At 33.7% G+C, this 15551-nt stretch overlaps 1 protein-coding gene across 6 annotated transcripts; it reads left to right on the plus strand.

Annotated features, from left to right (window-relative positions):
- Positions 1–4327: 4327 nt before the first annotated feature.
- Positions 4328–7535, plus strand: LOC110941766 (delta-1-pyrroline-5-carboxylate dehydrogenase 12A1, mitochondrial-like). 6 transcript variants are annotated; one of them, XR_004867367.1, is made up of 11 exons: positions 4328–4722; positions 5092–5127; positions 5204–5270; positions 5443–5500; positions 5577–5690; positions 5757–5840; positions 5927–6036; positions 6119–6250; positions 6344–6433; positions 6532–6608; positions 6709–7102. XR_004867367.1 is itself a non-coding variant. In XM_035977616.1 (11 exons), exons 7-11 carry the CDS (start codon positions 6010–6012, stop codon positions 7321–7323), a joined length of 522 nt encoding a protein of 173 aa, XP_035833509.1. In that variant the 5' UTR covers positions 4328–4722; positions 5092–5127; positions 5204–5270; positions 5443–5500; positions 5577–5690; positions 5757–5840; positions 5927–6009; the 3' UTR covers positions 7324–7535. The 6 variants fall into 6 exon arrangements, 2 of the variants coding, with proteins under 2 accessions (XP_035833509.1, XP_022039124.1); XR_004867365.1 differs by having other exon boundaries at positions 6532–6621; positions 6709–7101; XM_035977616.1 differs by lacking the exon at positions 6709–7102 and adding an exon at positions 7141–7535 and having other exon boundaries at positions 6532–6621.
- The last annotated feature ends 8016 nt before the right edge of the window (positions 7536–15551 follow it).

Genomic DNA, 15551 nt, shown 5'->3' on the forward strand with positions numbered 1-15551 from the left:
GGTATTTCTATAGCTTCCTGGTAATATTTCTTGATTAACATCTACTAAAAACATACAATGCACACGTGTTAGTAAGACAACCCAAATCACATTAGCCATACAACACGAGACAGAACCCCAACGAACTGAGTCAGGCAGAGCCTCGACATGCGTTACGGGGCCCTAGATCAATCGGGTAGGGTAACAAATTAGTGATCGTGGTTAAGATACATACAACGAGGCAGAGCTTCGTGTTTTAGGTGTATAATACCGAGCTATTACTTTGCTATAGTAGAGACTGAGAGAGAAAGAAGAAATGAACGATTTGAAACTGATGCTGAGAGGCTCCTTTTATAGGTGAAATCGGCACTCGCTCGCGCCCCGCGACCCCCTATGGTCACCCTCTCGTGGCCCGCGAGAGAACCCTAGCTACGGCTAGGGTTGCCAGGTTACAACCCTAGCTTTAACGCGTGTTGGACACGTGGCGCAATAGTGTGTCCGACACATAATGGGCTGTCGCGCCCCGCGAGCCACCCTCTAACCCTGTCGCGGCCCGCGAGTGACAGTAAAACCTTATTTTATTTGATTTTTATAAAAACTAAGGTTATACGAGTCTAGTTTAGCGTATACGAGGTATATTTAGGGCGTTTTATGAGGTTTATTATAGAATACACACAAAATTCTGAGATATCACAAAACCTGCTCCAATACATATGTGTAAACTAAATGAATTCTAAACTCTGTATGGACGTTACACACGTGTGTACAGAAACGATTTTACAACAACTCAACCAACCAAACAGCATAACATCGCATTAAAACAAAGCAAAATCGGAATACACATGTGTACACCCGCCTCAAAACAGAGCATAATAAACAAAAAAAAACACCCAGTACATATGTGTACAACCCAGTGTACAATCTTTATCAAATTTTTCCCGAATAACAATATCAATAATCGGAATACACATGTGTACATCCCGCCTCAAACAGAGCATAATAAACATAAAACACCATGTACATATGTGTACAACCCAGTGTACAATCTTCATCACATTTTCCCCCAAAAACAATACCAATAATCGGAATACACATGTGTACAATGGTATAAAAAAAGAAATTAAACCCTAACCCACTATTGATAACAACGGCGATTACCCATTCAACGTCAAAACAATCCAAACAAGTTTTTCAAAAAATTGAATTCCAAAAACTTAAATCGGAACCCTAATAGTCCAGTAGATCAGTAAAACAAAAAAAATTACGAATTTTGGAGTTCAATCCCTATATTGAAGAATCTAAAACCGACGGCAGAAAATCTAATAAACACAGGGATGACATCGGTGTACCTTGGTCGCTTGATAATGCTTTCCAGCTTCCGACGAAGATGATGGTGACGACGATGATCTGTGAGAGAGAGTATTCTGGCGAAGATGATGGTGACGGCGATGATCTGTAACTTTTGTGGTTGAAAATCGGATGAGTATTCCGGCGAAGATGATGGTGATGGCGCTTGATAATGTTTTCCAGCTTCGAAGGTCATCCTCTGCTTTTCATGGATGTCAGCGATGATCTGTGAGAGAGAATGATATGTGTGTTTGAATAAAAGGTGAATAAAAGGGATTTTGAAACCTAAATGTCGATATAAACGGGATTTATAGAATCAAGTTAATACGGAAATTACACATATACCCTTATTCATTTAATTAAATAGTAACAATTAACCAAATAATTATCATCATGCCATTCACTTAAAACCTCAAGATCATAAAAATCAAGGGCCTAGATCAGTTCACACAGTTCAATTTGGAGAAGTTGTTCACACTTGAACCTAATCCTATATATATATATATAGAAAAAGTATATTGTACAAAATGACTTAACGTACGTACGCGATGTGAAATTGCATGATATAAAATAGCATGGATGAAATCGCATGTGATAAGTTTGATGAAATCGCGTGTTGGTTTTTTGTAACAATTTCGCATTATGTTGATTTTTTGTAACAATTTCGCATGTGGTAATTTTGATGAAATCGCATGTTAAAAAACCAACATGCGAAATTGTTACAAAAAACCAACATTCGATTTCAATGTGGGATGAAGATCTGACAGCTGGGATAATCGCGTACGTAATGTAGGATAGGACTCTTGTACGTTAACGTAACTCTATACACACACATACATACATATATATATATATATATATATATATATATATATATATATATATATATATATATATATCATTTTCGCAAGAAATTTAGTTCATTTATTTATAGTTTTAGAACATATTTTTTCTTTGATTACAAACGGATTTAATTAATTTTAAATATTCTTACGACATAACTAAAGCCGGGTTTCACTATTTTTTATAACTTCAAACATCGCAAAAAAAATTATATTTAATTAATTTTGTTTTTGTTATTTCAATATTTGTGACAAAATTATTATAAATGATATTTGAAGGAAGGGAGCCAATGTCACTTAAGTGTTTTATTTTTATTATGTCTTTTAGTTGTGTTTGTTTTCTTCTTCCATCTTAACTCCTTAGCTTTTAGCACTTATATTTTTATCCGCTTAACTTTTTTAAAATTTTATAAATTATATTTTGAACCCTCTCGAGTTTTATATACTTATTTTTTATGTACGTGGTAAAATATATTACGTGCTCAACTTTTTAAAAACTTTGTAAATGTCATTTTGACCCGTTTATATTTCTAAGTAAGTTTTCCGTTTGTCTACGTTTTATCTAGGTGGTAAAAATTCTAGTTACTTGACGCCGCCACAATGTGTGGAACCGGTATTTAACTTAAAAAATACTCTTTTCCTACGTGCTGATTTTTATGTACGTTTCGTATAAATCAAAGTTAGTTTATGTTTCACTGTAAATTTTTTTCGTATTATAAGTTTTCGTGCTTATTTTTATGTGTGTTTTCAGTTGGTTTACGTTTTTTGTTCTGAAACAAATCGGTCAAATATTTGACGGTATAAATTCGAGTTATTATAAGTTTCGACGCTGCCGTTATAGCAACTCATCCTTCTGATCCGACCAATGATGAATAATAAATATACAATATGAAGTAGGATAGGACACCGTCGAAAAGAAGAGAAAAGGACGTGTTACCAACCTCATATTTATATGGAAATTGGCTCTAAGTCTATATAAAACCGACAAACTCATAAAATCTATATTCCTAAAGTAATCAAGCCCCGATGCTTTTTGCTCCTTAATGCGCCTCTCTTGTTCAAAATATGTCATAATCTCGATATTTTCTTGCATATTCTTCTAATAATTTTATATTAACTGATAAAAATACTACTTTTAATTAAAATATTACTTATTTAAAAGAAGAAAGTTTATGGACCAAAATAAACGTAATCAATTATATTTGTTGACTACTAACCGACAGAAAACAAATCTTTAAGTGAAAACTATTTAAAAATAACAGTGTTATTTTTTTCTTAGCTAAAACTTGAATGAAAAGTTATATACCCTTTTCCTTTGAAGAACTAATAGGACCACCCAATGTACTAGATTCAGTTATTCATTATCTATTTAAAATTGGCAACCCAAAGAGCCACAAGTTACCCTCACGTTCATTTAACAACTTCTTTTGAATTAGTTGAGATCGAACTTTTAGCGTGAAGACTCGATTAGGGTCAAGTTACCAAACCCAACAATTCTGACGAGAAGGAAACATGGCAAGTCAGTGGACCAGAACATATCTAAAAGCCCAAAGAGCTCTTCACCCACCCACGCCGAGAAACTGATCTCCATCGCCATCGACGATTCCAAACATCACCTACATCTTGATATTCGGTAATCCACATTGATGATCGAATTCTTATAATGATATGCTGATGGCTATAATATGATAAATTTATATTTTAATTAAACACTGCTTTGTGAATCATAAGCATTAACCGGTTAGTGTGCCCATAACTTAATTTACATACAAACTTGTTTGTGAATCATAAGCATTAACCGGTTAGTGTGCCCATAACTTAATTTACATACAAACTTGTACTTCTATGTTTATTGCATAAAGTTTTTTTTTGGTCTTATATTTAAAGAGGTTATCATATCTATACTACTTTAATAAGCATATTAGAAGGACAAGATGGTAATTGAACAAGGTGTTGAAAAAACACTGAATGCACAATGTACAACTGTTAAGGCACAAGAAAACACAAACAAATTACCCTTCAACTGGTTCATCTACAGCCGTCCATTTTCTCACTTTTTCACACGGATCGCAATCTGAACGGTTGATATTCAGTTCACACGGATCAACTTTTCCATTACATTCTCTCTCACAACTTCTCACAAAACTTCATCAGACACCTCTCTCTCTCTCTCTCTCTCTCACTCGGTGACTCAAGAACATCATGCCAGATCTCTCAAGATGCAGTTTCATGACTAGATCTGTGAGGATTTCACCAGATCGATGAAGGTCTGCAACCCTTGTTCTAGGAATCTTGAAAATCTTTCATCATTCAAACGATACCTGAATCTCTAATCCCGCCCAAATCCTTTTCTCTTTGCAGTCCCGGTTCAAATTTTGAATCCCTAATTGAAGCACATGAAACCCTGGCCACATATTTTCACATACATCCCGAAAAGATGAAAAAAAGGCAGTTGGCACCAAATCACCTCCCATTCTCTTTCGGTTCTCTCTCAATACACTATTACCACACATCGATTAGCCCCTGTTCTTCGTCATCACCAAATGGCACCCAGGTACATCTTCTCTCTGTATAATGCTCTTGAATCATTTTTGTGTTATTAGTTTAGTATTCTACGTTTAAAAGGGTTTTACTGCTACCTAGCAACCTGAAGTTGCAGACCTAGGGTTTTGAATACCCAATTTCAGGCAAAAGAAGATTTATAGAAGAAGTTAAGAGCGTTGATCTTTGTGTCAGTTGAGTACAGAGCAGGAGATCGACATGATAACATAATCTTCAGTTTAGAGTTTCAGTTAGTTTTTTTTATTGATTTTATACCATTTAATTTGATGCAGGAAGAGCTTAACATGAAGTTTTAGGTTTCTTGACAATTTTGACTTGTTTTAAGCTACAAAGTTGACTTTTTTATGTTGGTTTACTACAGGGTTCTGTTGGATTTGCTATTGGTCTTGCAGCAATGGTAAGTGTTTAAAGATATTATACCATGTTTTAAATATAGTTGTAGTGATGGCTTATTGTTGTTACTTTTGTAACAGGGGAATCACACTATAGCGGAATTCGGAAATTCAATTTGCATATTACTTTTTTCCTGCTTTTGATCAGGTATGTAGCTCCACCATGCTAATTTATCATATATTCAGTATCCAAACGATTGGCATTTAGCTGCTAAATTCAGATATCGAAGTGGTAACGAATTTAACTTTGGAGGTAAGATTCATTTTCTCAACTTCGTTATTGTTTCTCAACTTTGGAGGTAACCAATCATTTTTCATAGGTATCTTCTATATGGAGACGTATCTGCAAAAGCAGGCCATATGTTTTCCCAGCCTGAGGTATAAATAAAACTTAAGATATGCTCATGTAATTGTTTTTTTATAATGATTGATTTACCTTTTTTTGTCATTTCAGGTTTCTGATTTCTTTGCTAAGTTAATACAAAGGGTCTCACCAAAGAGTTACCAGTAGGCTCTCGGTGTAGTTTATGTTACCGGAAAGTTTTTAGAAAACTTTTCTGGTGATCAGGTATTTTAAAAATGTTTTATCATTAGTAAATTCACTACATGTTTACTAATTGCAATTGTATGATAGGTGCGTTTCTTGGCAAGGTCGTTCGGAGTACCTGGGAATCATCTTGGGCAACAAAGTCATGGTTTCCGATGGCCATATGGCCCTGTAAGACACCCTTCACATATTATTATTTCATAACATTCGTTATTTATTAACTATATTCTTTATGTTTCTAATATGTGTAATTGCAGGTGGCGTTAATTACACCTTTTAATTTTCCTCTAGAGATTCCGGTACTCCAGTTGAGGATGTCGACTTTATTAATTCTGATGGAATGACGATGAACAAGCTGCTGCAAGAGGTTGGTTTCTTCACATTTAACAGTCTATTAGTAAAAAAAGATATCCATTTTCATGCCTTAAATATTCTGATCTCATAATCAGGCAAATCCGAGAATGACCCTTTTTACGGGTAGCTCGAAAATAGTAGATAAGTTGGCTTATGACCTGAACGGACGAATTAAAGTAGAAGATGCAGGATTCGACTGGAAAATCCTCAGGCCTGATGTTCACAAGGTTTTATTATTATATCCTTTAAACTATAAAATCTTGAAACTTTATGAATTTGCAACATGAATTGTATTGCTGAGGTGTCATCATCATTAACAGGTGGATTATGTGTCATGGGTGTGTGATCAAGATGCATATGCATCTATTGGCCAAAAATGCCTAACACAATCGTTGTTATTCGTTCATGAGGTTTGTTTCTTTACTTATTCTATTAACGTACGTTTTAATGCTTATCATCATATTATAATTTATTTATTTTACCTTTTACATACTGGTTTTATATGCAGAACTGGAAAAACAGCTCACTCATGAGTCACCTAAACCACCTTGCGGGGAGAAGGACGCTTGATAATTTAACAATTGGGTCAGTTCTTAGAGTAAGTTATTAAATAACAGGACATAGAAGTTTCCACAATAAGATTATTATTAATATTAACCGTTTGTCACGATCTATGTTTCTTTAGGTTATAACAGAAGCAATGCTAGACAACAAATGAAATTACTTTTCCTTGTTGAAGTTGTAATTCACCAAGGTTCTTAGGTGATGCATCTGTGTTTTGTTCTTAGTTAGAACTTTTTACTTTGCTCCTGCATTAGGTACTTCCAAGTAAACCTCAGAACTGAAATGTAGAATACTAGACATAATAGCAGCAGTAGATTCCTAATATCATACTTGACTTTTGTTCACTTTCGACGTGTTCCTATATCAGCTTATTCTTTTTTTTTTCTTTTCACACATTTCAATAAAATAAATGGGTAAGAATGTATGGTACAGGGTTTGGTTGCCAAAGATAAATTTCATGTTACTACAGAGGGCAACTTTAAACGAATCTATGTCTTTAGGTAACCAAATACTTTCCTTTGTTACTATAGTATTCTTTTTTTTACTCTTGTAGGCCCACTGGGTTAGACCATATCCGGGTCTAAGCCCAAACATTGAGTGCGGTTCAGACAATCAGGTGGCAATTGGACCGGGTCTGCAACATGTATGGTCTTCACTGGCCGGGTGTTGGGGATATCAACTTGGTGTGAGTGTGTTTGGGTGGGGGATGTATACCGCAATAGGTGGGGGCTGTTGAGTGAGTTTGGTGATAAATAGGTACACCTTTTGGTCTGGGATTGTATAAGAAGACTTTTTGGTGAAATCAGACTTCAAAGAGAAGAGATTGCAAACATCCCAAGTAGTTAACAACCTAATTATCTGATGCATTGAATTGTTGTTGGGCGCTGTCTTCAACCCAGACACATATTTTGAACATTCCTTTTTTAATAAATAGCTAAGTGTGCCAAATATAGTTAGAAAACCAGATTAGCATGTACTTAATTCTAATTTTTAGGTAACAGAAATGCAAATTTAAAAAGTAGTAAATAATCCAATTTGACACGTATGTGTGTGGAAACATGAATCTTTTTTGAGGCATTTTCCCACTAGACTGACACACATAGATATAAAGAACTCGAGTTATTCACTCATAATTGTTTGTGAACTCTAGAAGTCGGAACTACTCAAAGGTTTCAAAATATTATCACTAACAATACTACAGTATTGTGCTACTCACAGGCATTTTCCCATTAGACGGACACATATATATGGTTACTAATTTATTCAGCTATTTAGAAATAACATCACCATAAAAACATTCTTCACTTTGAATTTTACACGTCTTAAAAAGAAAAAAAAAAACTTTCTGAGGAAAATTCTTTCATTTGACACAGAAACTACATTTCAAAAAAAGGTAGCACGAACAACCCCTACGTTGGTGATATTTTTTTAGTTTATGAATATCAGTCGTCAATTGTTCACTCATGCGTATTTATGTTACTTGAGTTTGTGTATTTATGTTACTTGAGTTTGTAGTGATCACCATATTAGAATTACACTTGTGCAACGGTTTGTGACTTAAATGAAACTTAAATTTGAAGTCAAATAATCAGCTTCACACCAGCTACAACAATATTGATTATTTTTTTGAACGGCCAACAAAAGAGATATAAATTAATATCTAGCCAGCAGCTAGCACCAAAATTACATACACCAGAGACAAGAAACATACAACAATATTGATTATTATGTAAGACGGTAAGAGAAACAATTGGTATGCCTAAATCATAAGGCTAATTATATGGTTTTATTCAATGGAAGCCTGAATTAGAAGTTTGTATTCAAAATTCTAACAATTCAATATTTTAGTTAAAAAACATAAAGTTTGGTATAATATTACTCTGTGGTCACTAGCGGATTAAAGATTAAAGACTTTGCAAAACAAACGCATACAACACATGAAATTATATAAATATATCAACACAATTTGTTTATATATATAGCTTAGTCATTGACATAGTGCTAAATAAGTTTTAATATATTTAACGTGTTTTTCTCATCTATATCAAACTAAAGTTAAAAAAAACTAACCAAACGCATTTTGAGCATCATGACTATGTTTTTTTTGGGTTAGAAATCGGCGTGTCTGGCGCAAAGCACGGTGAACCCCCTAGAATATTGATAAACTAACAGAAAATAAGTTCTGAGTTGTAAGTCATCGGCGCCGCCCCGTACATAGCCCTAAACTCACCAACCTAAGTCATATGTTTCCCGCCGCATCGCGCGGGTAAACGACTAGTATATATATATATATATCGGGGAGGGTTATCCTGAGAATACTAAATATTGCGAGAACCGTGAGAACGAAAGAAAAAACCAATCAAAACCATTTTTTTAATACAAAACTCATTGTAATTAAGATACAACATCAAAAAAAAAATTTACAACATCAAATAATTTATTTCTACTTTCAAAGTAACACTTTTTAAATTTTTTACACACGTGTAAATATAACATATTTACACATGTGTAAATGTGTAACTTAGACATGTGTAAATGTGTAACTTACACATTTGTAAATTTTCTTTATTTACGAATTCACGTAAATTTCAACGAGTAAATTAAATTTCTAACATTGTATTCGAATAATAATGATAAGTGTAGAAAAAAATTTGAATTTGAATAGTTTTGTACCAAGTTCTCGCGCTTTTTTCATTTGTTCTCAGGGTTCTCACAATATTTAGCGTTCTCATTTAAACTTTCCCCTATATCTATATCTATATATATATATAGGGAGGGGCTCATGCGAGAACCACCCTTATTGTGAGAACCTTGAGAACCAATGTGAACACAACCTAAAATAGCTAAAAAAACATAAAAAAAACCTAACCTCCACCCCTCCCCCCCCCCTAAAAAAAAAAACCTAAACCCCCCACCCCCCCCCCCCCAAAAAAAAAACCTAACCCCCCCCCCCTCCAAAAAAAAAACCTAACCCCCCCCCAAGCTAAATTCTAAAAAAAACCTAACCCCCCCCCCCCCAAAAAAAAAAACCTAAACCCCCCACCCCCACCCCCCACCCCAAGCTAAAATGCTAAAAACTAAACCCCCAAAAAATCTAAAAAAATCTAAAAAAATAAAAAAAAAATCTAAAAAAATATTTTTGAATTTTTTAATATTTTTCATGTTAAAATCGCTACTTTTAGAAGCCAAAAAAAAAATTTTAAAAAAAAAATTTTTTTTTGGCTTCGAAAAGTAGCGATTTTTTTATAAAAAATATTAAAAAATTCAAAAAAAAATTTTTGTGTGATTTTTAGCTATTTTTAGGCATTTTTGGTGTGTTCACATTGGTTCTCGCGGTTCTCACAATAAGAGGTGGTTCTCGCATGATCTTCTCCATATATATATATATATAGAGTAGGGTTCCTACGGAAAGTGTGTTTTTCCTAGAAAGTCTAGGAAGCGATCTGGTCCATCAGATTGGTGTGTTTAAGGGTTGAGATTAAATCAATGGCAATCTTGTAAAATTTAACTATATTTAATAGATTCTTTTAAATGATAAGGGGCAATTTCGTCATAATAGTGTTTTAAATCAATCAAAAATAACCGTCAATAAGTCACATTTCCTTATTACACGCGAATTTCCCTCTCTGTCACTTTCTCTCTCTAAACCCACAACGAAATCAATCAAAAATCATACCAAAAATACCTATAATCATGGATGAAGATAAGAGATTTTCCAACTTCTGTATACGTAAGATCAAACGGACATTGTGTTCTGTGTTTTAGTTGGCGATTAGGGTTCAATTGTGTTCTACATTGAAGTGTTTTATGTTTGCAGGGAAGAGATTCAAAAAAAGGGGGATTTGAACAAGATGGATGGGAGCAGACTTGAAGTCGCCGGAAGCAACGCCGGAAGCAACGCCGGAAGCAACGCCGGAAGAGAAAACACGGTCGTAATCTGCTTGTAAAACACATTTGTATGAATCTGCTTGCTGTTAAAACACAACTGTATGAATCTGAATTGCTGTTAAAACACAGCTGTACGAATCTGAATGATAAAACACATTTGTATGAATCTGCTTGCTGTTAAAACACAGCTGTATGAATCTGAATGCTAAAACACAACTGTATGAATCTGCTTGATGTTAAAACACAACTGTATGAATCTACTTGCTGTTAAAACACACATGTATGAATCTGAATGTTAAAACACAACTGTATGAATCTGCTTGCTGTTAAAACACAACTGTATGAATCTGAATGCTAAAACACAACTGTATGCATCTGCTTGCTGTTAAAACACAACTGTTTGAATCTGAATGCTAAAACACAACTGTATGAATCTGCTGGCTGTTAAAACACCGCTGTATGAATCTGAATGCTAAAACACAACTGTATGAATCTGATTGCTCTTAAAACACAACTGTATGAATCTGAATAATAAAACACAGCTGTATGAATCTGGTTGCTGTTAAAATACATCACAAAGAACAAACTGTTAAAACACAGTACCAAGAACATGCTGATAGATTCCAGCAAGAAAACGAATGAATGATTGATATTAAGTGAGATCAGAAATCGAAAACAAAAAATTCCGAAATTTATGGATAGTTAGTTATTGAAGATAATTTCCTAAAATAAAAATAGATTGTGAAAGTACATAAATGCCCTTTTAGATAAAATCCTTCAATGCCACATGTCGCGTTCTTATTGCTTCCTAGACTTTCTAGGAAAAACACACTTTCCACCCAACTCCTACTCTCTCTCTCTCTCTCTCTATATATATATATATATATATATATATATATATATATATATATATATATATATATATATATATATATAGGGGGAGGTTCATTTGAGAAGAAAATTAAATTGAGAAGAAAAAGAATAAAGGGTACAATTGTAAAACATTAAACAGTTTTTCTCTCATCTCATTTATTATTATTTTTGACTAATTAATTAGTTATAAAGAGTATCATCCTACACACTAAAATTTTTGCCTAAACACATCAAAATGTATCCTACACGTTTTTGAAATTTATCCTACACATACTGAAATTTATCCTACACAACTCGTAATTCATCCTACATACCTCATAATTTATCCTACACTTTAAATTAATTTTTTTCTTCTTTGAAAATATATATATTTTTTTAAATAAGTTACAGATTTAATTTGGTGAGCTATTAAAAAGGAAGACTAAGAATTAATGATCTATCTAATTTTACCAATATACCCTTACACCCATATTAAATACAAAAATTAAATGAAGTAAAATGAAGCATTATTATTGGTTGAAGTTTGTTCTTTTTTATTCTTACAAAAAAATTCTTCTCATTTGAACCCTCCACTATATATATATACATATATATATATGGGCAGGATTTAGAGAAAACGCTAAAAAGTGTGAAAACGGTGAGAACTCCACTCATCTGTTGGATCAAAACAATCTATGAAGTAGAATGGTGCGGTGGCGTTTTCGTAAATAACATCAACTTTATTAGTTGGATGTGTTTCATTAAGGGTAAAAGGGTCTTACTGCTCTAATTCAAAACGCAAAACTAATAAGCAAAACGCCACTCAAAATTCCCGCTTTAACCTACATTCCAGGCACATCAGTCACTTTCAGATTAAACGACTAAAATGCCATTAATACAAAACGCTAAATCTTAGTGATAAAACCAATGTTTTAAAAACCGGTATTTTAACCATACCGGATTAAGCTTATAAATGGTTCAATCAGTTGAACCAGGTTTTACCGGACGATTTAACCAGGTTAACTAATTACCCCTATAATTGCATAAAATACAACTTCAACTCAAAAAATAATCCAACTCAACTGTGCTTTATATATTTAAAAAACTATAATGTAAAAACAAAATATTGAATAAAACACAGAAGCAGTGAATGAATATCAATAAAGTAATAGAAAATAATAATATAGTAGAAACTCGATAAATTAATACTCGATTATTTAATAAACTCTCTAAGATAATATTTTTTGCCGGTCCCGACTCGGGGATAGGGTGCTAAATTAATAATTCGCTAAAATTATAAGATAATACATTTTTGATAACTTCTTTAGACCCCATATAAAGTATAAATTAATAATTCCTTATATATAGCATATTACATGAATGATTTACGAAGGTTTCTTGAAAAATGACTCAATTGTCTTTTATTTTTTTGTTGAAATCAATTTCCCCTTGAATCTCGTCTCTAATTTTCCTTAGCATGGTAAGAACTTCTGGTGTTGTTTTCTCATGGCTCAACAAGAAATTGTTCAATGTGATTGCCGCTTTAATAGCTTCGTTTCGCGAAGGGGGCTTCATTTAAGATGGGAAGCCATGTTGTGTGTATAATTTGTTTGTGTTAACCTATTTTGATCTTGTATTTATATAGAAAATATTTTTAATGTCCATAAAGTGATACATTGAACACAAGAAGCATAATAAGGTGGGAGATTGAAGGTTTCTTTCAAATTGGGCCGTTCATTTGATATACATGCATTGTATACAATAATTAAGTGGAAACTTAAAAGGTGTTTGTAAACTAAGTATTCTACTATAAATTAATAAAATATTAATTAATATATAAATTAATAATTATTAATTTATCGATTAATTAATAACTCTTTTAATTAATAAATTTTGGTAGTCCTAAGTGTATTATTTTATAGAGTTTCTGCTATATAATATTAATTTCAATCTTGGTGTACTTTGTCTAAAAATTATTATTTTTTTAATTTCACCTTCTTCTCCACTTAATATCAAATCAGTCCATCGTCGGCCGGCAAAAAAACAATATGCATATATATTCAGTTGTCTACATGATTTAGTAACTTTTTTTATATCAAATTGTTCTTCACTTTTTGGATTTTTTATCATTTTCATCCAAATGTCTAATTTGCTTCTTTTTTTTTTTTTGTCAGACATTTGGATGAAAATGACAAAAAATCACAAATCTCAGGAACGATTTTAGTAAAAAAAGTTAAACGTTTGGATAATATGGCAAAAAAATCCCAAAAATGAAAGGCAAAATGATACAAAAAAAAGTTGTTTTTGAATGACACTGACAAACATTGTAACAACCCTCAAATAAGTCACACAACAACCCATAAGCAAACCCCTAAACGCGTACGATGAGACCCGGCATGAAAAATGAATAAAAAATAAGTTTTATGGCTGTCACGGGGCGCGACAGCCTCACCCCATAGTCGTGCGGGTGGCGAGACCCCCATAACCGCCTTGGACACGTGTCATACACGTGTAAAAGCTACTAGTTGACAAGGACCAGCTATGCCCTAGATGGGGGAGTTTGGCGGGGCACGACAGCCTACCCCTAGAGTATCGCGGGGCGAGACACTCTTCTGATTCAGCTCTAAATGGAGCGTTCATGCTGCATTTCAATCCACTCAAAATCTTTTCTTTTCTCTCGCTTCTCAGCTCAGTATTATACCCACAAAATACTCGAAGTACCAAACCTTTGCCCGTTATTAGAGTAATAACTCTAAATAACTAGTACGGTACTTTCTCCGATCGATTACTCTTTTATGTTTTTGACAGTTTACTCTTTTATGTTTTTGTGAGGCATCGCGATATAATTATTCATGATAATTCAAAAGTAAAAGGGGGTGAAAAAATAGTGTCATTTTTCAAGATAAATATTGTAATCATTTCATACTTTACTAAATAAAATAAATCAATTTTGAAGAAAAAACAAAACGGTGAATATATTATGTTGACTACCTATAAAATGTTTATATATTTCAATTGACTCGTATATATTTGCAACATAAAAACGTTTTTCTATATTTACCAAATAATACAAAGTCAATTCAAATATTTGATTAACCATAATTTCACAAACTAAATATAAGAATACGTATTATACCTAAAAAAAGTACTCAATGATAAATAAATTCATAACGGACCATTCATCCGATCTTTGTTTAATCGGTTTATTCTTTCTGAATTTACAGAATCAACAAAATATAAAACTTAAATTCAACACCAAAAATATAGTTTGTTACATAAATCAATAGTATTTTCTTAAATTAAACACTAAATCTAGCTTATAGAATCAACAATTTTCGGTTTGTCAGGCCATGTGGTGTGAAGCAGGAAAGGAATCGGGGATTTGACGTGGAGGTCGGGCCTGATGAGAAACAACACCCCCCCCCCCCCAAAAAAAAAAAAAAAAAAAAAAAAACTTGGGCGCCCTTGGTGATTTCTCTACGTGCTCCCCGATACGCTTCTCTCTATCTCTTCTATTTCCCCCTCTCTCTTGTTCGGTGAAGGGAAGGCTCCATCCCGTCGATTGGATGAAGAGGAAGGTGGTGTGAGGTGAGGTGTAGGTGATGTGGCAGACAGGAGTGGTCGGGGAGGATGAAAACTGAAAGAATACAAAGCTTGCCTCTTCTCATTCACATCAATCGTATAAATAATTACAACCAAATCTCCTCATATTGAGGAGAGATATACATGACATATTTAACAAATATTTTCCTATTTTATATCAATGACTATTACACCCCCGCAGTCGAAGCTAGAGGTGGCCGAATGCTGAGACTGGACCGAAAATCATCAAATAGCACTTTTGGTAAACCTTTGGTGAAAATATCCGCAACTTGGAAACGTGTTGGTATATGTAAAATCCGAACAGAACCACGTTGAACCAGATCTCGAACAAAATGAATATCCAGTTCTATGTGTTTAGTACGTTGATGCTGAACTGGGTTCCCGGACAGATAGATTGCACTAATATTATCACAGTACACAAGACTGGCAGAAGCGAGGGGCTTATGTAGTTCGAGTAAAAGATTACGAAGCCAACAAATTTCCGCAACAACATTAGCCACTCCCCGATATTCACCCTCAGCACTTGACCATGAAACAACCGATTGACGTTTGGACGACCAGGAGATGATGTTAGAGCCGAGATAAACACAATACCCGGAAGTGGAGCGCCGTGTATCCGGA

The sequence above is a fragment of the Helianthus annuus genome, chromosome 1, assembly GCF_002127325.2.
Source record: "Helianthus annuus cultivar XRQ/B chromosome 1, HanXRQr2.0-SUNRISE, whole genome shotgun sequence".
Classification (NCBI taxonomy): Eukaryota; Viridiplantae; Streptophyta; class Magnoliopsida; order Asterales; family Asteraceae; genus Helianthus; species Helianthus annuus.